The 24,255-nt window shown below is 39.1% G+C and overlaps 2 protein-coding genes across 2 annotated transcripts; both read left to right on the forward strand.

Moving 5' to 3' along the window:
* The first annotated feature begins 3,474 nt into the window (after positions 1 to 3,474).
* LOC132649207 (vomeronasal type-1 receptor 4-like) lies at positions 3,475 to 4,487 on the forward strand. Its single transcript, XM_060372474.1, has one exon. The coding sequence runs from the start codon at positions 3,477 to 3,479 to the stop codon at positions 4,485 to 4,487; it is 1,011 nt and encodes a 336-aa protein (XP_060228457.1). The 5' UTR covers positions 3,475 to 3,476.
* A 16,822-nt stretch (positions 4,488 to 21,309) lies between these two features.
* On the forward strand, positions 21,310 to 22,409 carry LOC132649213 (vomeronasal type-1 receptor 4-like). The gene has a single exon (XM_060372490.1). It carries the CDS (start codon positions 21,336 to 21,338, stop codon positions 22,407 to 22,409), a length of 1,074 nt encoding a protein of 357 aa, XP_060228473.1. The 5' UTR covers positions 21,310 to 21,335.
* The last annotated feature ends 1,846 nt before the right edge of the window (positions 22,410 to 24,255 follow it).

The following is a 24,255-nucleotide window of genomic DNA, read 5'->3' on the forward strand; positions in this document are numbered from 1 at the left end:
AAAGAAACATTATTAAAGCTTAAATCACGCATTGTTCTAAACACCTCAATAGAGGGAGACTTCAACATCCCACTCTCACCAAGGGACAGACATTGAGACAGAAGCTCAACAGAGAAATACGGACATGTACAGAGGTCTTAAATTAAGTGGACATAATGAATGTCTACAGAACCTTTCACCCAAATACAAAAGACTACACCTTGTTCTCAGCACCTCATGGATCCTTCACCAAAATTGACCATATAATCAGGCACAAAGCAAGCCTCAACAGATACAAGAAGATTGACATAATCCCTTTTATCACATCAGACCATCATGGTATAAAACTAGACCTCAACAATATAACATAAATAACAAAAAGCCTGCACACACATGGAAACTGAACAATTCTCTACTCAATAACAACTGGATTAGGGAGGAAATAAATAAAGAAATTAAAGACTTCCTAGAACTTTATGAAAATGAAGGTACAACTTGCCCTAACTTATGGAACACAATGAAAGCAGTGCTAAGAGGAAAGTTCATAGCACTAAGTGCATTCATAAAGAAATTTGAGGGATCTCATACAAGCAACTTAATGGCACACCTGAAAGCAGAAAAAAAAAAAAAGAAAAGAAAGAAAGAAAAAGAAGCAGACACACCCAAGAGGAGTAGACAGCTGGAAATATCCCAACTCAGGACTGAAATCAATACCTTAGAAACAAAGAATCAATGAAACCAAGAGCTGGTTCTTTGAGAAAATCAACAAGATAGACAAACCCTTAGCCAAACTAACTGGTTTCACTCTAGATCCCTGAGCTATCTAGTTCCAAGTTCTTGGTCATCCAAGCAATGTTGAATATGAGTTCAATCTCCTGGAGTGGGTTTCAAGTCAAATCAGCTATCGGTTGGTTATTCCCACCATATAGTGCCACCATTGCCCTAGCACATTTTGTAAGCAGGACACCATTGCAGGTAAAGGGTTTGATGCTGGCTTGAGGTTATGTTTCTCTTTTGATAGCATGCAGAGTACATTCCTGTACCGAGGATACTGGAACCTAGAGGTGAATGCTTTATGTAGCCACAACATAACTTCTCCATCTTTAATCAGTTGTGTAGATGTTGTCTTCAGCAATGGAGACTTCCTGCCCATTTGTGGGGAGCAAAGGCTTGCAATATCTTGGGTTGTTTGGGAACTCCTACGGGCTTCTTTGGCCAACAACTCTTAATTTTTAATTTCTATCTACCCTGACACGTGTACTGTACGGCTTAGTTTCTCTGCACCGGGATTTCCCCATTCGGTAGAGAGTTATGGAAATTATAGTTTCCTCAAAAAGCTGTCCTTTCATACACAGAAGAAGCGTTAAATTCTTATGTGTCAACTGCACCTACATGTATGGAGACACCATCACACAGGGTGCACAAAAAGACAAGTGACCTTGAACTCCTCTCGTATGACAACCCAACAGTGCTTTTACATACCAAAAAAAAAAAATGATGATATTATCACTTCTAATATCAGCCCTACACACTCACTTGTTTATATCAAACTGTATCCAGGTAGTAAGGGCCTCCTAGGAACTATATAAAAAGTATGTGGAAAGACCACTCCTGGGCACAATAAGATTGAGAAGTTCTTGAAGTTTTACAGCATGTAAGGATTGCTTTCAGAATAAGGCCAATAAGGCATTTATAGTTCAGTTCCCAGACGATATTTCATGTGCAGGAATGAAACAATTCCAATAATGGCAAAGGCTTTCACTATTGCTAGGACTTGCTCAGAAATCAGAATCTTCTGTGCTGAGCATCTTTTATTCTACTATTGTCTAAAAGGAGATTTAAGAAAGAGAAGGAAGAGCCTTGGTTCCCGTCTCACACAGACTGGCACTCTGGGGAAGTCAAATAAGTCAGGAAACAGGGAAGCTCAATATTCAGAAACTTTGTTAATGTTCATTTTCTCACCTCACGTCCTTCCTCTCAAATAACTAGATCTTAATTAAGCTTGAAATAACTTCTGATCAAAACAGATGTAGTAACTGTGGGGACAAAGGGAAGCTGTACTTCAGGGACTGATGCTCTGAAGAGGCCTTCCTTCCCCTGACACTGTGACAACATGAAACTTGAAGTCCACAATACCTAATGACAGCCAAAGGACCCACAGGTCCAGCCAGTACAAATATGACCTGGCAAGTGTCACCTTCCCAGAGCTGCTCCAGAGCCTGTCTGCACCAGAGAGGTCCAGGTGAGTCCATGGAGGTAAGATCATTCTCAGCTGTGCCATGGAGAGTTCTGTTAATGGTCAAGTCTCTCTCTGACTGAGCCCAGGAATGGTTGAGAGGCTCTGTGAGCTTTGGGTCCTCCACTTGGTTCCTCCTTCTGACACTAACAAGGCTTGTACCTGGCTCCAGAGAGATCACAAACTAGTTCCTGGAGATATGGAAATGGAGTAGAAATGCTGAGGCATCGTTATCCTTCCTCCTGGCTCAAGTACCATGACAGAGCTCCAGGTATGTCTTTGCGTGTGGTTGACTTTTTACCTTTTTCAAAGGATTTTTTGAAATATAGATTTGTCTCAAAAATTTGAGACAAGCATAATGATACAATCTTGTAACATTAGCAGTAGAGAGACTGAGACAACAAAATTGTTCAAGACCAGCCTTATGTACCTTAGAGACTGTCTCAAAAATAACAAGGCAAAAGAGAAAAATACAAAAATTGACCTGATGGTTATATGAAAATTTCAGAATATCTTTTGGTGATTCATATTTAACTGTCTAGAAATTTTTATCCAGTTTGACTTGACATTGAGGTCTACCTTAAAAAATATCTAGTGAATATTTATATGGAGTAAAATCACAGAACAATAAATACAAAAACTTTAAATATGAAGATGTAGAAATTGAAGATACAAAACATTGAAGTCAAATGCAAGTAAATAAATTGTTATGGTAATAAAGATGCAATTAAGAAAACAACATCAAACAAAAAAGGACTTATGTGGAAGATAAAGTTACTAGATCTCAGAGATATCACAGGTGTTAACCAGGAGGGTTTCCCAGTACCTGTGTGATGTGAGGAAGTCAGAAACATTCGTCAAGAACCTCAGACTTTGGGAATTGGGTGAGGAAATACGATGAAATAGAATGAGAAACAGAGGGAGAAATTTTGGTTAAGGAAGTTGGAGTTCAATTCCAGTATGCTGAGCGGTAACAAGAATAAATGCATCAATGCTGCCTGAGAGACAGGCTGACAAACACACATCCACAAAGCTGAGTCAGTTTTTCTAGTGTGGAGCTAAAAAAATAAAATCTTCTTTAAATCTTTAGATTTGAATAGCAGTTATCAAACATCTGTCAGATCAGACATAATAACCCAGTGCCCACAGGAAAAAAAGGAAGGAGGGGATTTCAGGAACCTAATCTGCAACAGGACGTGTGTCCGCCACTGTTCTTGAACACCAGAAAATGATATTATGAAAAAATGTGCTATTCAGATCCATGTCTTGCATTACTGATGCTTTCTTTAAAATGTATTTGCATCTCATCTTATATACCAGGAAGGAAGAAATGGTTTTGAAGTTTATTAAGAAAACAATTTTTCTCTTCATGACTGTGCTTGGCATTTTGGGAAACATGTCTGTTTCCGTGAATTACAATTTCAGTTGGTGGGGAGCCCCTGAGAAGAAACCCATACACCTTATTCTCATCCACTTGGGTTTTACAAACATCATAATCCTTCTTGCAAAAGGATTGCCAAGGACAATTGCAGCTTTTGGGTTGAGAAACTTCCTAGAGGACTTAGGCTGTAAGATCATAATTTACCTGGAGAGGGTGGCCCGTGGCCTCTCCATCTGCACCAGCAGTCTCCTCACTGTGGTCCAGGCCATCATCATCAGTTCCAGAGAATCTGGGTGGAGGACGCTCAGGCCAAAGTCTGCATGGCATATCCTCCCATTCTTCTCACTCTTTTGGATACTCAATTGTTTAATAAGTTTGGACATAATCCATTCCACCACAAATGCAAGAATGAATGAATCACAGCTTATGAGTGATGACAGCTATTGTTATTTTATTCTACCAAGTCAGAAAATTAAATGGATTTTTCTCCCTCTCACGGTCCTGAGAGATGCAGTGTTTCAGGGTGCCATGGGAGGGGCCAGTGGCTACATGGTATTACTTCTGCACAAGCACCACCAGCATGTCCTCTACCTTCAAAACTCCAAGCTTGTCTACAGAACTCCCCCTGAGCTGAGAGCTGCTCAAAGTGTCCTCCTTCTCATGCTCTGTTTTGTTTTCTTTTATTGGACTGATTGTGTCTGTTCTTTATTTTTAATTCTCTCTTCAGGGGACAATACTTCCACAGTAAATACTCTCCGAGAACTTCTGACCCTTGGTTATGCAACTTTTAGCCCCCTTGTGCTGATTCACAGGGATGGGCTTCTGGTGGAGTGTTGGCATGCTCAGTGGCAGAAATTGAGAAAATGTCTGTCTCGTTTATATGTTCAATGAGTGAGAAAAAAATTCTCAGTTCTGCAATGCTGTGGGTAAGACAAAATCCCAAGAGCAGTTTAAGCATGTGTTTATTCTCAAGCAATAATCTTGGTGACTCAAGTCTTGCACTGAGAATATTCTTAGCAAATTACAATAATATAGAAGCTTCATTCTATTGGCCATTCTTTTTACAGGTCTTTATTTTTACACTTTATTAATTTACCATGTATGATTGCTTTGCATGTATTTATGATTGTACAGCACGTGCACACATGAGACCTATAGAGTATCTGGGAGAGATCATCAAATGCCTTGTGACCAGCTAGATTTGAGAGATAGTTCTGAACCAATATGTATTTGCTGTGAAGTGAATCTGGGTCCTCTGGAAGTCCTGCTCTTAATAGCTGATCCATCTCTCCAATAGTGACAAAATCACTTTAACAAGATTTGTAAAATGGTTTTGATACTACCATGACATAAAGTATTCAAATGAATTTCATAAAAATTCATACTGATATAATCATATTAGTCTCAATTTTTTCTTATTTTGTATCTCACATTGTGCTTGCTGAATGTTAGTACCTTGAGGCTATTTCAGGCTACTTCAAAGTGTCTTTAAGTATCCATTTAAACACAAAAGTTTACAGAATTATGAAAACTGGAGCCCAATGCAACAGTTGCAGAAATTAAATGCACTGAAATAATTCAAATACACAGCAAACTTTCATTTTCTGTCTATCTATAGTTCTATGTTGGTTTTAAAATGTGGATTTGTCTTTTTCAAGGTGAATCATTGAGTGTGACTGAAGCAGAGCAAGGCTCCTGTGCAGCTGCCCCTTGTAAACTCCAGGGTGTTCTCCAGGACACCATCCAGCTATTTAACAACAAGGAGCTGCAGAAAGATCTGACTCTACATTCATTTAAATGCAGGATTTGAGTCCATACAATAAGATATGGCCAGGATTCTAAGAACCTAATGGACACATTCTGAAAACTACTTATTGATAGAATCATTGAACATGAAATATTGTCAGTGTAGTATGGTTAGAGATAGCTTCATTATTTTTAAATTACCTTTCATATCTTCCTGGAACCATTGTAAATATTTTGGGTGCATCATGGATCTACTGTGCAATAATGAATAGGTATTTATTTTTTGATTGGCTGCACTGTATATGCAAAATATTTAAGTGGTGTGTGATGTACTGTGTTTTAGCTTACTAATTAGCTTGTTTTTCCAATATGGAGATTTATTTTATTTGTATGTATATGTCTTTGTGACTGTATGCCACATTTGTACAGGTGCCCTCACAGGACAGAAGAGTGCACTGGGTCCCTGGAAGCTAGAGCTTCAGGCTGTCATGAGTCCTATAGTGTAGATGTTGGGTAAGGAACCAGGATCCTCTGCAAGAAGAGCAGGACTCTTCACCATCAGTCCAGCTTCTTGTCTTTCTGATATAAATGTGACTTCTTCGTAGATAACATCGTCACTCACATTATTCCTACGGTTCTTATGATCGAGGCTTTTTCTAAGCAGCTGACATAAAGAACCAGACAAACCCAGTACCTTCTAATTCTAATTCAATCTGTATAATTTAACTCAAGAAGTGATGCCAGAACACAGAGCAGTACTGAAGAAATGTGTGTTTAATCTAAATGATGAAGAGGTTGTACCACATTAAGAATAAACAGGGGGCTGGAGAGATGATAGAGTGAGTTAGCACTATTTTAAATTTCTGCTGAAAAGTCAGAGAATATTGGAAAAAATAAGACAAAAATCATGATTAAAGCATAAAGTAAAATTTTCAGACACAATGGAAATAGTCATGAATCTAAATAATGTAGAGGATAGTGAAGGCAACTGGAAAGGGGACTCAATTATGCCCTTCAGGAAACACACAAGGGATTTGACAGTTGGATTAGCATAAACATTACCTCAAACTTTATCATTTTCTCATGCTGGATACAGTGCGTTTCAGTAGCATGGACCTGTAGGACATTATGCTAAATTAAATAAATCAGCTGAATGTAGACAAATACTACGTAACTTTACTAATAAGTGGAATGTAAATACAGAAGAAACTAGAGCCTTCAAAGTGTGCTATGCAGCCTCCAGCCCTCAGAAACTTCTCCTTGTGGACTCTGCTTTTGCATGTGTCCTTCATATAATCAGAAACATGAAGCTGTGGCTATTCAGAGTTTTTCAGCCTTCACCCTGAAATTTTTCTTGTCATGTTTTTTTCCCCAGGAAGGCATTAAAAAATCTGCTCAAACCAAATAGTGTAAAAAGTGTGCATAGAATTTGTCCTATTCATTTTGAGCTAAATGAATCTGTTTCCTTGAATATGTTGGGTACATCAGAGCCTCTCAGAGCACTTGTGCTAGGCTCCTGTCGATAAACATAGCAAAGTAACATTAATAGTGTCACCGATTGGTTCTCTCCCATGGGATGGGTCTCAAGTAGGGCCAGTCTTTGGTTGGCCATTCCCTCAAACTTTGCTCCATCTTTTTCTTTCTAAATCTTGTAGGCAGAACAAGTTTGGAGTCAAAGGTTTTGTGTGTAGGTTGGTGTCCTTATCCCTCCACTGGAAGTTCCTGCCTGCCTATAGGAGGTGGCCACTTCAGACTCCATATCCCATAATGATAGAACTGTCAACTAGGGTGATACCCATAGACATCCTGGGTTCTCCCCTATTCCATGTCTCTGGAACATTCCAGAGATGCTCCCATCTCTGATGTCCAATCTCTCATTCAGCTGTCTCTCCTCGCTCTCTCTTCTCCACACTTGGTGCCTTCCTCATCCCCTCTCCTAGCCAGTTCCCACCCTGAATCAATCTCCAATGCTTATTTTATTTCCCCTTCTGACTGGGATTCAAGCATCCGCCCTTGAGCCCTTCTTGTAACTTAGCTTCTTTGGGTAAAGAACTTCTTTATAGTATAAACTTTATAGTATAAACTTCTTTATAGTAGTTTTTTGGGTTTGGGTTACCTCACTCAGGATAATCTTTTCTCATTCCGTCCATTTTCCTACAAATCTCAAGATGTCCTTGTTTTTAATAAATGAGTAGTATTCTATTGGGTAATGTACCACATATTCTTTATCCCTTCTTTGTGTGAGAGACTTATAGGTTGTTTTCAGTTTTAGGCTATTAAGAATAAAGCTGCTATGAACATAGAAGAGAAAGTGTCTTGGTGGTATGGTGGAACACCATTTTGGTATATGTCAAGGAGCTGTATAGATGGGTCTTGAGGTGGAAGTATTCCCAAATTCCTGAGAAACCACAATATTGATTTCCACAGTGGCTGTAAAAGTTTGTAAGCCTGACAGCAATGGAGGGGTGTTTCTCTTTCTCCACAACCTCCCCAGTATACGTTGTGGTTTGAGTTTTTGATCATAGATATCCTGTCTGGTCTAAGATGGAACCTCAGGGTGATTTTGATTTGTATTTCCCTGATGACTAAGGACACTGAACATTTCTCAGTGTTTCTCAACCATTCAAGACTCCTCTGTTGAGAATTCTCTGTTTAGCTCCATATCCCATTTTTTTTTCTTATCACTTACATTTTATGAACTCTGTATCCCAGCTGTATCCCACTCCCTCATTCCCTTCCAATCCCAACCTCCCTCCCTCATCTTCACTCTGACCCTTTCCCAATCCACTGATGGGGGGGACCTCCTCCCCATTCATCTGATCCTGTTTTATCAGGTATCTTCAGGACTGGCTGCAAAGCCCTCTTCTGTGGCCTAACAGGACTGCTCCTCCCTTGGGGGGTGGTGAGTTCAAAGAGCCAGCCATTGAGTTCCTGTAATTGGCTTGTTTGGTTTGTTGGTATTTAACTACTTCTTGAGTTCTTTATATATTCTCGATATTAGCCCTCTGTCAGATAAAAGGTTGTGAAGATCTTTTCCTATTCGATTGGCTGCCATTTTGTCCTATTGACAGTGTCTTTTACCTTACAGAAGCTTTTAAGTTTCATGAGGTCCCACTGATTTATTGTTGATCTTAGTGCCTGAGCTATTGGTGTTCTGTTCAGGAAGTTGTCTCCTGTGCCAATGAGTTTAAGGCTATTCCCCCACTTTCTTTTTCATTACATTTATTATATAGGGTTTTATGTTAAGCTGTTTAATCCACGTGGACTTGAGTTTTGTGCAGGGTGATAAATATGGATCTATTGGCATGCTTTTTTAAATATTTTTTACATGCAGACATCTAGTTAGACCCTCACTATTTGTTGGAGATGCTTTCTTTTTTCCATTGTATGGTTTTAGCTTCGTTGTCAAATTCACTTGTCCATCAGTGTGTAGTTTATTTGTGAGTCTTCTATTTGATTTCATTGATCGGCCTGTCAGTTTTGATGTCAATACTATGCAGGTTTTTTATTGCTATTGTTCTGTAGGACTGCTTGAAATCAGGGATGGTGATATCTCCAGATCGTTGTTTTGTTTTGTTTCTTTTTGTTTTGGGTTTTTGTTTTTGTTTTGTACAGCATTATTTTAGCTTTTCAGGTTTTTTGTTTTCCTGTATGAAGTTGCAAATTGTTCTTTCAGGGTCTGCAAAGAATTGTGTTGGTTGCTGAGTAGTATTCTATTGTGTAAATGTACACTTCCTGTATTCATTCCTTGGTTGGGGGAAATATAACTAGTTTTCTAAGTTCTGGCTATTACAAATGAAGCTGCTATGAACACAGTAGAGCAAATGTCCTTGTTGAATGGTTGAGAATCTTTTGGGTATATGCCCAGGAGTGATATAGCTGAATCTTGACTTAGCACTCTTCCTAATTTTCTGAGAAAGCACCAGATGCATTTCAAAAGTGGATTTACAAGTTTACATTCCCACCAGCAGTGGAGGAGGCTTCCCCTTCCTCCACATCCTCTCATTCATGTGTTGTCACTTGAGGTTTTTTAATTGTTTGTTTTATTTTTTGTTATTAAATTTATTTTTTAATTAACTGCAATTTATTCATTTTGTATCCCAGCTGTAGCTCCTCCCTCATCCCCTCCCAACCCTACCTTTCCTCCCACTTCTTCTCCTATGCCCCTCCCCCAATTCACTGATAGGGGAAGTTCTCCTCCCCTTCCATCTGACCCTAGTCTATCAGATCTCATCAGGATTGTCTTCATTTTCTTCCTCTCTGGCTTGGTAAGACAACTCTCTCCTCAGGGGGAGGTGATCAAAGAGCAGGCCAATTAGCTAATGTCAGAGGCAGTGCCGTTACCCTTTACTAGGGAATGCTCTTGGGCACTGAGCTGCCATGGGCTATATCTGTCACTTGAGTTTTTATCTTAGTCATTCTGATGGATGTAACATGGTATCTCAGATTAATTTTGATTTTCATTTCATAACTAAAGATGTTGAGCATTTCTTTAAGTGTTTCTGCACCATTCGATATTCCTCTGTTGAGAATTCTCTGTTTAGCTCTGTATCCCATTTTTCATTGGATTACTTGGTTTGTTGGTGCTTAACTTCTTGAGTTCTTTGAAACAAGGAAGTCATGAAATTTTCAGGCAAATGGTAGGAATTAAAAAAGATCATCCCCAGTGAGGTAACCCAGAAGCAGAAAGACACATATGTTATATACTCACTTATAAGTGCTTATTAGTCATATAATATAGGATAAACATACTAAAATCTATAGTCCCAAAGAAGCTAAACAACAAGAAACCCAAGGAAGATGCTTAATCCTCATTCAGAAGGACAATCAAGATATACATTGGAAGTAGAAGCCATGGACCAGGGTAGGAGCCTTCCACAAAGGGCTTCTGAAAGACTCTACACAGCAGGGTATTGAAGCAGATACTGAGATTCAGAGCTCAACTTTGGGCAGAGTGAAAGGAATATTATAGAAGAAGCAGGAGAAAGAAAGACCTAGAAGCGACAGGAGCTCCACAAGAAAACCAAAAGAACCAAAAAATCTGGGCCTGGGTTGGGGGCCTGCAGAGACTGATGAATCAGCCAAGGACCATGCATAGATTAGACCTAGACTCCCTGTTCTGATGTAGCCTCTGGGCAGCTCAGTCTCCATAGGTATCCTAGTAAGGTGAGCAGGGCCAGTCTCTGGCATGAACTCAGTCGCCTGCTCTTTGTTCAACTCCCGCTGGCAAGGTGGCCTTACTAGGTCACAGAAAAAGAGATCCAGACAATCCTGATGAGAGCTGAGAGGATAGGGTTAGATAGTAGAGGAGGACCTCCCCTATCAGTAGACTGGGGGGTGACAGATAGGGGTTAAAGAGGGAGGTAAGGTGGGACCAGGAGAAGATGAGGGAGTTGATACAAACTGAAAAAATTGTAATAAAGAATAATAGGAGTTGGAAAGATGGCTCAGAGGTTAAGAGCATTGCTTGCTCTTCCAGAGGTCCTAAGTTCAATTGCCAGCAATCCCATGGTGGCTCACAACCATCTATAATGAAAATTGGTGCCCTCTTCTGGTGTTTAGATATCCATGCAGGCAGAACATTGTATATATAATAAAAAAATAAATAAATATTTTTTAAAGGTGGGGAGCCTAGAATTCATTGCCACAGGAGACAATTTTGATAACAGAACACCAACAGCACAGGCTCTAAGATCAACAATCAATAAATGGGACCTCCAGAAACTGAAAACCTTCTGTAAAGCAAAGAACACTGTCATCATTACAAAATGACAGTTTAAGGAATGGGAAAGGCTCTTCACCAACCCTATATATGACAGAGGGCTAATAACCAGTATATATAAAGAACTAAAGAAGTTAAAAGGCAACAAATCAAGTAATCCAATTAAAAATGGGGTACAGAGCTAAACAAAGAATTCTCTGTAAAGGAATATCAAATGGCAGAGAAATACTTAAAGAAATTCTCCCTGTCCTTATTCATCAGGAAAATGAAAAATCAAAACAACCCTGAGATTTCAGCTTATACCATCAGAACAGCTATAATCAAAATCTCAAGTGACAACACCCGCTGGAGATGATGTGGAGAAAGGGGAACCCTCTTCCATTGCTGGTGGGAATGTAAACTTGTACAACCACTTTGGAAATCAATCTGGTGCTTTCTCAGACAATTTAGGAATAGCACTTCCTCAAGATCCAGCTATAGAACTCCTAGGCATATAACCAAATTGTGCTCAAGTACACAACAAGGATATTTGCTCAACCGTGTTCATAGCAGCTTTATTCATAATAGCAAGAACCTGGAAACAACCCTGATGTCCCTCAATGGAGAATGGATGCAGAAATTATGGTACATTTACACAATGGAATACTACCTAGCAATTAAAAACAAGGAAGTCATGAATTTTGCAGACAAATGGTGGGATCTAGAAAAGATCATCCTGAGTGAGGTATCCCAGAAGCAGAAAGATATACATGGTACATACTTACTTAAGAGTGAATATTAGACACATAATATAGAATAAAGATTCTAAATAAAATCTGTACACCTAGAAAGGCCAATCAAGAAGGAGGACCCTGGGTAAGATGATCCATCTTTACTCAGAAAGACAAATGGGATGAACTTTGGAAGAAGGAGAAAACAGGAAATAGGACAGAAACCTACCACAGAAGGCCTCTGAAAGACTCTACCTAGCAGGGTATGAAAGCAAATGTTGAGAGTCATAGCCAAACTTTGGGAAGAGTACAGGGAATATTAGAATAGAAGAAGGAGATAGTAGGACCTGGAGAGGACAAGAGCTCCACAGGGAGAACAATGGAACCAAAATATCTGGGCACAGGTGTCCTTAGTGAGACTGATACTCCAACCAAGGACAATTCATGGACATAACCTAGAAAAGCTGCTCAGATGTAGCCCGTGGTAGCTCAGTATCCAAGTGGGTACCCTAGTAAGGGGAAAAGGGTCTGTCTGACATGAACTCAGTGGCTGACACTTTTATCACTTCCCCCTGAAGGGGGAGCACTCTTGCCAGGCCACAAAGGTGGACAATGCAGCCAGTCCTGATGAGACCTGATAAGCTAGGGTCAGATGGAAGAGTAGGAGGACCTGCCCTATCAGTGAACTTTTGGAGGGGCCTAGGAGAAGATGAGGATGGGAAGTGGTATTCAGAGGAAAATGAGGGAGGGGTCTACGTCTAAGATACAAAATGAATAAACTGTAATTAATACAAAAAACTAAAATTTAATAAAAAATACAAAAAAATAAAATAATATTTCCAAACATTATCTTGATATTTTGATGGTAATTGCACTGATGGTTATTTCTAATATGTTAATCTTACTGATCCATGAATCTAAGAGATCATTTCATCTTCTGATATATTCTTCAATTTCTTTCTTCAGAGACTTGAAGTTTTTTTGTCATACAGTTCTTTCATTTGCTTGGTTAGCATTACACCAAGATGTTTTGTATTATTTGTGGCTATTTTGAAGGGAGTCATTTCCCTAATTTCTTTCTCAACCTGTTTATCATTTGAATAAAGGAAGGCTACTGACTTTTTTTTAGTTAATTTTGTGTCCAGCCACTTTGCTGTAGGTGTGTATCAGCTATATGAGTTCTCTGGTAGAATTTTGGGAGTCACTCATGTATATTACCATATCATTTGCTAGCAGAGTTAGTTTGGCTCCTTTCTGTGTTGTATCCACTTGATCTCCTTTAGGTGTCTTATTGTACTAGCTAGAAATTCAAATGCTATGATGAATAGATAAGGAGTAGACAGCCTTGTCTTGTCCCTGATTGTAGTGGAATTGCTTTAAGTTTCTCTCCATTTGATGTGATGTTGGTTATTGGCCTGCTGTATGTTGCCTTTATTTTGTCTAGGTATGTGTATTGTATCCCCATTCTCTCCAAGACTTTTAACATAAAGGGATATAGCATTTTTTTCAAAGGCTTTTTCATTAACTAATGAGATGACCATGTGGTGGTTCTTTTCTTTCAGTTTGTTTGTTTGGTTATTTGATGGATATTCATATCCTGAAGCCTAGGATGAATCCTACTTTACATCTTAGCACTGCTTTCATTCTGTCCCATAAATTTGGGTATGTTGTGGCTTCATTTTCATTGAATTCTAGAAAGTCTTTAATTTCTTCCCTGACCCAGTGGTCATTGAGTAGACTGTTTTCAGTTTCTATGATATTGTAGGCTTTTGATTAATTTTGGTTGAAAGTCTATTTTATTAGATATTACAAAGGCTCCTTCAGCTTGCTTCTTGGGTCTGTTTGCCTGGATAACTTTTTTCCAGCCCTTTACTCTGAGGGTATGTCCATCATTATTGCTGATGTATGTTTCTTGGATGCAAAAGAAAGGTAGATCCTGTTTTTGCATCCAGTCTGTTAGCTGTGTCTTTTTATTTGGAATTGAGTCCATTGATTTTGAGAGATATAAATGACCAATGACTGTTAATTGGTGGTAGACTGCTTGTGTGTGTGTGCATGTTTGTGTGTGTGTGTGTGTGTGTGTGTGTGTGTGTGTGTGCATATTTGCTTCCCTTATTTTGGTTTTGCTGGTGTGGGGTTATTTCTTTCCCGTATTTTTTTAGATGTAGTCAACATCCTTGTTTGGGACGGAGTTTTTCTTCTAGTATCTTTTGTAAGGCAGGATATGAGGATAGATATCATTTAAATTTGTAATCAAGTTTAAATATTTTCCTTTATAAATGTTGCCAACTAGAAAGGACTCCTAGTGGAGAAAGGAGAACACCAACCTACCCACAGAAACTTCAACCCAAAATTTACCCTGTCTACAAAATGTACACAGATAAAAATAGAGCAAAGATGGAGGGAATGTCCAACCAATGCCTGGCCCAACCTGAGACCCACCAATGGGAGAGAGCAACCCCTGACACTATTTAGAAAACTCTGCTATGCTTCCATATTGGAGCCTAGCATAGCTGTCCTCTAAGAGGCTCCACCTAGCAGTATGTCAAAATAGATACTGAGATTCACAGCCAAATGTTGGAAGAAGCATAGGGAGTCTTGAGGAAGAGTGGGGTGAATGATAGAAGGAACCAAAGGAGACAGGAGTGCCACATGAAGACCAACAGAGCCAACTAAGCTGGGCTGAGGGGGTCTTATAGAGAATAAAGTGCCAACCAAGGACCATGCTTGAAGTAGACCTAAGCCCCTTACACATATTTGCTCCATGGGCAGCCTGGTCTTCATGTGGGTTCCCTACTAAGATGAAAGAGGGATGTCTCTGACATGGGCTCTGGTACATGTTTTTTGATCACTCCTCCCTTGTGGGCTGCCTTGTCAGGCCACCATAGAAGATGATGTTTTTAGTCTGAATGGAACTTGATGTGCTATGGTGGGTTAGTGGGAGGGGTCCACTTTTCTAAAGGGTAAGGCAGAGGCATAGCAAGAAGAGGTATGGTGGGTAGGACCAAGAGGAGAAAATGGAGGGGGCTATAGTTGGGGTGTAAAGTAAATAACTATATAAATTAATTTAGAAAAAGCATTGCCATGGTCATGGTGTCTCCTCACAGTAATAAAACCCTAGGACAATGTGTACTACAAAAATTCAACAGAAATTACCATAATTCTACATAGTTTTTCTTGATCATATGAAAGAACTTTTAAAGGATCATATACTGATCTGATCAGAGTTGAAGAATTTGGGTGATTTTAAACTCACATTTTAGGGAAACAAAGTAAGTATAAAACTATTATGATCCCAAACCTCATTCAGAAAGGCAAATGGTATAAACATTGGAAGAGGGAGAAAATGGGGAACATTACAAAAGCTTACCACAGAGGGCCTCTGAAAGACTACCCAGCAGGGTATCGAGCAGATGCTGAGACTCATAGCCAAACTTTGGAAAGAGTGCAATGAATCTTATGAAAGAAGGGGGAGTTACAAAGAGATAGAGAGGACAGGAGCTCCACAAGGAGAGCAACGGAACTGAGAAATCTGGGCACAGGAGTCTTTTCTGAGACTGATAATCCAACCAAGGACCATACATGGAGATAAGCTAGAATTCATGTACAGAGGTAGCCCATAGCAGCTCAGTCTCCAAGTGGGTTCCCTAGTAATGGGGAAAGGAACTGTCTCTGACATGAACTCAGTGGCTGACTCTTTGATCACCTCCTCGTGAGGGGCGTCAGCAGCCTTACAAGACCACAGAGGAAGACAATTCAGCCATTCCTGATGAGACCTGATAGGCTAGGTTCTGCTGGAAGGGGAGGAGGACTGCCCTATCACTGGACTGGGAGAGGGGCATGGGGGGGAGAAGAAGTAGGGAGGGCTGGATTGGAAGTGGATAGGAGAGGGAACTACATACAGCTGGGATACAAAGTGAATATATTGTAATAAATATAAATAAAATAAAAATTAAAACGAGGAATGGACAGAGGAAAGAAGGGAAAGAGAAAATGAAGGAGGACTGAAAAAAGGAGGGATAGAGGGAAGGAAGAAAGGAGGAGGAGAAGAATGGTTGTAAGACAGAGGGAGGAAGGGTAGGAAAGCTAGAAAGGGAAAAGGAATAGAAAAATCAATAAATAAAATAAGTTTAGAAATTAAAAATCTAATATGATTCTACAGTACTCTAAATTTAAATTTCACATTAGATAATAATGCTACTTCATCCATATTATCTAACAAATAATGTTAAAGAGAGGAACTATAAACAAATGTCTAAGTGGATGAAATAAATATACAAAATGAATTAGAGAAAATGTGCAAGATTTTATTATTTCATCAAGTTAAACAAAAAGATGTGAAGTCTGTATGTACAAATTATTGTAAAACTTTATTACAGGATATGAAAATAGCTACTAAGTGTTGAGAACTTGCAATGCATGAGACATTGGACTAAGTGTATGTGTGTATGAGAATGCACACAGATGGATCTATTATTAACTACTTAGTATATAATCTATGTGGGCTCTGGTCTTATGCCTTGAGTGTTCACACCTCCAGCTCAGGCTTACAAGTGCTGTAAATTATTTAATACAAAAATCCTGTGGGGTCGTTCTTAGCTTTTTCCGTTTTATAAATAATAAACTTGATGCATAGAATTGTAAGGCATTTCCCCCTAGTGTTACATAGTTAATAAGTAGAAAAATTAAATTAAAATTAAGAATTAAATAACAATTAAATCCAATTCTGATTTCAACAGCACTAACCATTAGTATGGTACAGGTAGTCTTCCAGTGAATGAATTCCTATACTCTACCAGGAATGGCCCTAAGAGTGGAGACTTTTTTGACCAATATTATTTGGTTTTACCCTAGGTCCCTGGGCTACTATCTAGTTTCCTGTTCTCAGCCATCAAGGCAGTGTTAGCTATGGGTTTCACCTCACTGGCGCCTAAGTCAAATAAGCTATTGGCTGGTTATTTTCCCAAAAGCTTTGTGCAACCACTGCCCTACCATATCTTGAAGGCAGGATGTCACTGTTGATAAAGGCTTTGTTTCTGGTTTGGTGTTCAAGTTTCTCTTTTGAGACCATATAGAATATATCCTGTACCAAAGACGCTGGAATATAGGCCTGAATGATCTATACAGGCACCCACTCGACATCTCCATTTTAATGAGTTGTGTACAATTGTCTTCAGCAATAGGGACTTGTTATCAGTTTGTGGAGAGCAACATACAGTCTTGGCAACAGCCTTGGTTGTTTGGGACTCCTATGAGGCTGGTTTGGCCAACAACTGTTACATTTAAATTTTTATCTAGCCTGACATATGTAATGTACAAGTTAGTTTCTCTATACCTGGATTTCTCCATTCAATAGATGATAATGGAAATTCTAGTTTCCTCAAAAGCTGCCCTTTCATTTCCAGAAGCATTTCTTGCCTTTTTATGATTCAGCTATACCTACATGTATGGAGACACCATCACTAAGGGTACCGAGGAAGACAAGTGACCTTTAACTCATCTCCTATGACAACCCAATGGTGCTTTCACATATGAAAACAAAATGATGATACTGCCACTTCGAATCTCAGTGCTGCACATACATTTCTTTACATCATACTGTATACAGGTAGGAAAAACTTCCTAGGAACTACAGTAAAATTATGTGGAAGGAACACTCCTGGGAATAACAAGATTGAGAAGTGTTCTTGAAGTTTTGTAACAAATAAGCATTGTTTTTTGAATGAGAGCCAGAGGGGATGAAGGACACCATGAAAGCAAGGCCCTCTAATTCAACAAGGTAAGGATGAGTTCACACAGACCGAATCAGCAAGCACAGGGTCTAAGTGAGTATACAGGAAGTCCTCAGGAGATGCAGAAAACTCAGACAAGAGAAACCTGGTTAGTTCATTTTCTCACCACATATCCTTCCTCTCAAGATAATTAAACCCTAATGAAGCTTGAAATAACTTCTGAGCAAAACAGATGTAGTAACTGTGGGGAGAGAGGGAAGCTGTGCTTCAGGGACTGAGGCCCTGCAGAGGCCAGCCATCCCCCTGACACTGTGACATGAAACTTGAAGTCCACGGTACCTGATGGCAGCCAAGAGCTCAATAAATACAGGCATTACAAACAAGACCTAGCAAGGGTCACTTTTCCAGAGCTGCTCCAGAGCCTGTCTGCACCACAGAAGTCCAGGGGAGTCCACGGAGGTCAGATCTTTAATACCTTCAACTGTGCCATAGAGTTTCATTAAAGCTGGTCTCTGTGTGTGTGTCAGACTAAGCCAGGGAGTGACTGAGAGTTTCTGTGAGCCTTGGGTATTTCACATGCTTTTGGCCCTGACAAGGGTCCTACCTGGCTCCAGAGGGATTAGAGATGAGTTCCTGGAGACAGAGAAATAGGTCAGAAATGCTGAGGTGTCTCTACCCATTCTCAGGCTACAGTGCCATGACAGAGCACTGGGTAGGTCTTTGCCTAAGGGTACCTCCTTGACTTCTTCTTTTTAAATTAAATTTTTAGTTTTTTACATTAATTATATTTTATTAGCTTTGTACCCCAGCTGTAGTCCCCTCCCTCATTCCCTCCAGACTCCACCCTCTCTCTCTCTCATCTCCTCCCTGCCCATGTCAAAGTCCACCATAGGGAGGTCCTCCTCCCCTTCCATCTGACCCTAGCTTATCAGGTCTCATCAGGACTGGCTGCAATATCCTCCTCTGTGGCTTGACAAGGATGCTCCTCCTTCATGGGGGGTGGTCAAAGACTTTGACTTCGTAAAAGAAATCAGTAACAGAAAGAAGATTTTTAGCAATCTCTTAAAAATTTGAGACAAGCATAATGATATACATATGTAACATCAGCACAAGAAAGACTGAGGCAAGATAACTGTTGAGGCTTAGCCTGATTTATATCAGGAGACACTGTCTCAAAATTAACAAGACAAAGAAAAACAAACAAAAATCTTATTTTTTGCCCTCATTGCTTGCCAGCATTATGAATCCAACAGTGTCATTTAGTGTTTATAAAATTTGTATTTTTTTCTTTTGATGCATTTTTCACTTTTCAAATATTGGCATATGTTTTCTTTAACAGTAACTTTAGATTCCTAATTGAAAAGTTTCCCTTCAGTACCCATCCTTACAGTCTCTCGACTCTGTCACATATTATACATACTTATCTCAACTTCAGTCATTGTATGCCTGTGTGCCTAGTTCATGAGGGTAAATGTAAACCACTCAGCGTAACAGTTACCATTGCAGTGCTGAGAATTCCTTCTAAGGATCCAGGCTGTGAACTAGTACATCCTGAAATAGTTCATCTTAATTGTATCTCATCACTAAGCAGCAAAGAACAATGATCTGTTTTTGTTTTTGTTTGCTTCTTTTTAGAAAACCGGGATGGATGGATGTAACCTTCGTAAGATTTGGGGGCTAGACCCAGATATGTTATCATCCATCTCTCTAAACACAAGATCACCCAGTCTTTTAAATTACTTTGGTAGCAATTTTGAAGATATGGGGGAGATGAATCACATATCTGTTTGCGGATTACCCACTTCAGTAGAAGGAACTGATTATTAAAAGATTAGAAGCTGATATCAAATATGATTTAAAGTTTGGAAAAGAGATGACTCAAAAGATGAGCTGCCCAGCATTAGACATTAGACAAACAAAGCATTAGACAAACAAAAAATTAATATTTTCCACCATGACATAGGGTGAAGAGATTCCAATCATTGACTAAATACTTAATTTTTATTGTAAATATGTTAGTGAATGCTGATGTGTTTGTTATCAGTGTCTGAAGCATTATTCACTGTGTTCATATACTTAGGCTAGTATTGTGATTTCTACAATGCACTAGATGAGCAGATGAAAGGCCACAATTGACATTTAAAGTCATGAAGCCAGCTGAACCCAAACCTTGGAAGAAACTAAGGTTCATGAATGTCACATGTAAGGTCTTCAGGACATAGACATTAACATAATCCTGTGAGTTTAGCAGGAAGAAGATCAGTAAAGAGAGACATTCCAAGTACTTAGAGCACACACAAACCCATGCAGTCATGTTCCTCTCAACCTAAGAAAGATGTCCAAAGCTTAGCATAAATCCTTGAGGCATGAGAATGGAGCTCCAGACACAATGAATAACATCCTGCCAAGGTCTAAATTGTGGAATCAGTTTGGACTGATATAGAACAGAGCAGCCTGCAAACAGATTACATTGATCTGTATGTTTACTGTGAAGTCTGTAATGCACAATGAATAAAGGAGTAAAATACAGAATCTGCTTCAGGTAGAGCAAGATTGAAAACTCAGATGCCCATGAATCAGAAGGTGAGCAATACAATTCAATTAGGAAATTCCCTTATTTTGTGTTTTTACATTTAATTGATTACTTCATGTAACTGTAATACTATGTTTCTGATAAACTTAAGATAAAGGTTAAAACCTAATAAAGAAAGAAAGAAACAGGAGGAGAAGCAGGCTGCAAAGCAAAACTGACATAACTGCTGCTCACAAGGCCCTGCAGAGGCAATTGTCATCATGACATGTTAGACGTGGAAATCCCTGCTCACAGCAGTATACCTCAAACTAGTGTACTACATGCAGCTGACACTGAGGTCATAACTCATGAACTGCACTCATCTCAGGCAATCTCATCAATTCCCTTCTTTCATCCACATCATCATCCCCTGGTCCAGAGCTGCTCCATGCTCCCTTAGATACCCTGATGTCATTCACTGCTGTCACAGATGCCCTGAGTCATCCATTAGGATCACAGCTCTCTGATAGCCTTTCTCCTAGGAAGTTCCTCTATATACCTTCCTTAGCTGCAACCTGGTAGTTACATGAATTTTTCTCCATATCTTTTGATGATTTTCCTTTAAATTGGGAACACTGTCTAGAAAGGTTGTTAAGTTTGACTTGACATAAAAGACCACCTTAAAAGATATCTAGTGAACATTTATATGGAGTGAAATCACAGACCAGTCAATATAAACACTTTTAAAATATTAAGATATAGAGTCTGAAGGTACAAAATATATAAACCAAATGTGAGTCTAGAAATTGTTATGCTAATCAAGATGCAGATAAGAAAGAAATATCAAACAGAGAAAAGAGAGGAAAGTTAAAGTTACTACATCTGAGATGTCAAAGGTGTTGACCAGCAAGGCTTCCCAGCGTCTGTGTCTAATGTGGGGAAGAGAGACAGGTTAAATATCACCCTTAGGCATTGAGGATTTGGTGGAAAACATGAAAAAAAATAAGAAACAAAGGAAGAAACTTTGGTTGGGAATCTTGGGGTTAAATTAAACTATGCTGAGATGTAACAAGGATAAGTGCAGAAGTGCAGAGGGACATAGACACAAAACATACACACACGAAAAAGTCAGTTTTGCTAGTGTGGAGCTAAAAATAAAATCTCCTTTAAAACTTTGGATTTGAATAGCAGTTATCAATCACCTTTCAGAGCACACATAATAACCCAGTGTCCACAGGAAAAAAATGGGGGGAGGGGATTTCAGGAACCTAATCTGCAACAGTACGTGTGTCCACCACTACCTCTTGAAACCAGAAAATGTTATTATGCAAAATGTGCTGTTCAGATCAATGTCTAGCATTATTGATGCTTTCTTTAAAATGTATTTGCATCCTGTATACCAGGAAGGAAGAAATGGTTTTGAAGTTTATTAAGAAAACAATTTTTCTCTTCATGACTGTAATTGGCATTCTCGGGAACATGTCTGCTTCTGTGAATTATATATTCAATTGGTGGGGAGGCTCTGAGAGGAAACCCACACACCTTATTCTCATCCACTTGGCTTTTACACACATTATAATCCTTCTTGTAAAAGGATTGCCAAAGACAATAGAAACTTTTGGGTTCAGCAACTTCCTAGATGATATAGGCTGTAAGATCCTCGTTTACCTGGAGAGGGTGGCCCGTGGCCTCTCCATCTGCACCAGCAGTCTCCTCACTGTGGTCCAGGCCATCATCATCTGTCCCAGAGCATCTGGGTGGAGGACACTCAGTCCAAAGTCTGCATGGCACATCCTTCCATTCTTCTCAGTCTTTTGGATACTCAATTCTTTAATAGGTCTGAACCTAATCCATTCCACCACAAATACAAGAATGAATGAATCACAACTTAAAAGTGATTACAAGTATTGCTATTTTATGCTACCAAGTCAGAAAATAAAATGGATTTTTCTCCCTCTCATGGTCCTGAGATATGCAGTGTTTCAGGGTGCCATGGGAGGGGCCAGTAGCTACATGGTATTTCTTCTCCACAAGCACCACCAGCATGTCCTCTACCTTCACAACTCCAAGCTTCTCTGCAGAACTCCCCCTGAGCTGAGAGCTGCTCAAAGTGTCCTCCTTCTTATGCTCTGTTTTGTTTTCTTTTACTGGACAGATTGTGCCTTTTCTCTATTTTTAAGTCTCTCTTCAAGTGACAGTACTTTTATGGCAAATACTCATGGATTTCTGACCCTTGGTTATGCAACTTTTAGCCCCTTTGTGTTGATTCACAGGGATGGGATTCTGGTTGAGTGTTGGCATGCTCAGTGGGAAAAATTGAGAAAATATCTCTCTCATTTGTATGTTCAATCAATGGGAAAAAAACTCTTAGTTCTGCAGAATTGTGGGTAAGACACATTTCCACACAGCAGTTTAAACATGTTTATTCTCAAACAATTATCTTGGTGACTCAAGTCTTGCACTGAAAGTAATCTTAGCAAATTACAATGATAGAGAAACCTCATTCTCCACCATCTACTCTTTTTACATGACTTTATTTAACTTTTTAATTTATCTATTAATTTATTTTGTATAAATAATTTGCCTGCCCTTATGATGATGTAGCACATATAAACATGGAGCCTGTAGTAGCCTGAAGAGATTCTCAAATGCCTTGTGTGACTAATTGGATTTGACAGATGGTTCTCAAGCAATATGTAGTTGCTCTGAATTGAACCTGAGTCCTCTGGAAGACCATCAAGTGCTCTTAACAGTTGAGCCATTTCTCTAGCACTGAGAAATTCACTTTAACTAGAATTTGTAAAACTGGTTTTGCTACTACAATGACTGGAAGCATGCAGTTAAAATTCATAAATTTCATCAAAATTCATACCAATGTAATTATATTATTCCAAAAATTTAGTTATCCTTTACCTGACTTTGTTCTTGCTAAATATTAGTACCATGGGGCTATTTTAGGCACTTCAACGTATCTATAAGTATCCATCTATGAAAAGATTTTACATAATTATGAAAGAATAACATGTACCATGCATTCAGTCAATAGGAGCCCAATGCACCAGTAACAGAACTTAATTGCATTGAAATACTTCATTACTGTTATATTCTTGATGGTTCTTTGCAGGAACAAAGACTGTAGATATGAGATAAACCAGGTAAAGAATTCACAATAGAATTTCTTTTTATATTTGTCTATATTTCCATGATGACTGAAAAATTTGTCTTTTTCCAACATGAATCACTGAGTGTGACTGAAGCAGACTAAAGCTCGTGTGCACCTGCCCTTTGTTAATGCCCGGGTGCTCTTCACAGCACCGTCCAGCACTTTATCACCAAAGAGCTGCAGAAGGATCTGATTCTACATTCATTTAAATGCAGGATTCACTGCTTAGTTTCTTAAATTGGGTCCATATATAAAAAGTTGATGAACACATTCTGAAAAATATTTATTTATATATTCATTGAACATGAAATTGTAATATAGTTAGAAGTAGGTTTATGTCTTATTATTTAAAATTACCTGTTATATCTAACTAGTACCCTTGTAAACATTTTGGGTGCATCATGGATCTACTTGAGAATATGAATATGTGTTAATTTCTTGCAAGCCTGCACAGTCTATGCAAAACTTAAGTAAGTGATGTGTATTGTATTGTGGTATTGTTAGTAAATAGTCTGTTTCTATTATCTATTTTATTTATCTGTATGTGTTTGTGTGAGTCAGTGCCACATTTGTGTAGATGCTCACACAGGGCAGAAGAGGTCATTGGTTCCCAGGGAACTAGAGCTACAGTCTGTCATGTGTCCTATGATGTGGGTGTTGGGTAAGGAACCAGGGTCCTGTGCAAGAGGAGAAGGTCTCTTCACCATCCCTCCAGCTTCTTGTCTTCCTCATGTAAATGCGACTTATTTGTAGGTGACACCATGGCTCCTGTTAATCTTACAGCTCTTATATTAAAACATTTTTTCTAAGTATCTGACATAAAGAACCAGACAAATCAAGCACCTTCTAAATCAGTCTGTGTAACTGGGCTCAAAAGGAAATGATTTAAGAACATGGAGAAGGAGTGAAGAAAGATGTGATTAATCTGACTGATGATGATGAGGTTGTTCAAACTTAAGAACAGACAGGGGGCTATAGAAATGACTTCATAAGTAAAAGCAACTGTTGATACCCACACAACCTGATCTGTCTCTGAAGAAGGATGCTGACTCCCTCATGCTGTCCTCCAATCTC

The sequence above is a fragment of the Meriones unguiculatus genome, chromosome 19 (assembly GCF_030254825.1).
Source record: "Meriones unguiculatus strain TT.TT164.6M chromosome 19, Bangor_MerUng_6.1, whole genome shotgun sequence".
Lineage (NCBI taxonomy): Eukaryota > Metazoa > Chordata > Mammalia > Rodentia > Muridae > Meriones > Meriones unguiculatus.

Excerpts from the sequence above, each read along its gene's own strand:
- LOC132649213 (XM_060372490.1), top strand. The coding sequence starts at position 21,336 with ATGTTATTATGCAAAATGTGCTGTTCAGATCAATGTCTAGCATTATTG.
- LOC132649207 (XM_060372474.1), top strand. The coding sequence starts at position 3,477 with ATGTCTTGCATTACTGATGCTTTCTTTAAAATGTATTTGCATCTCATC.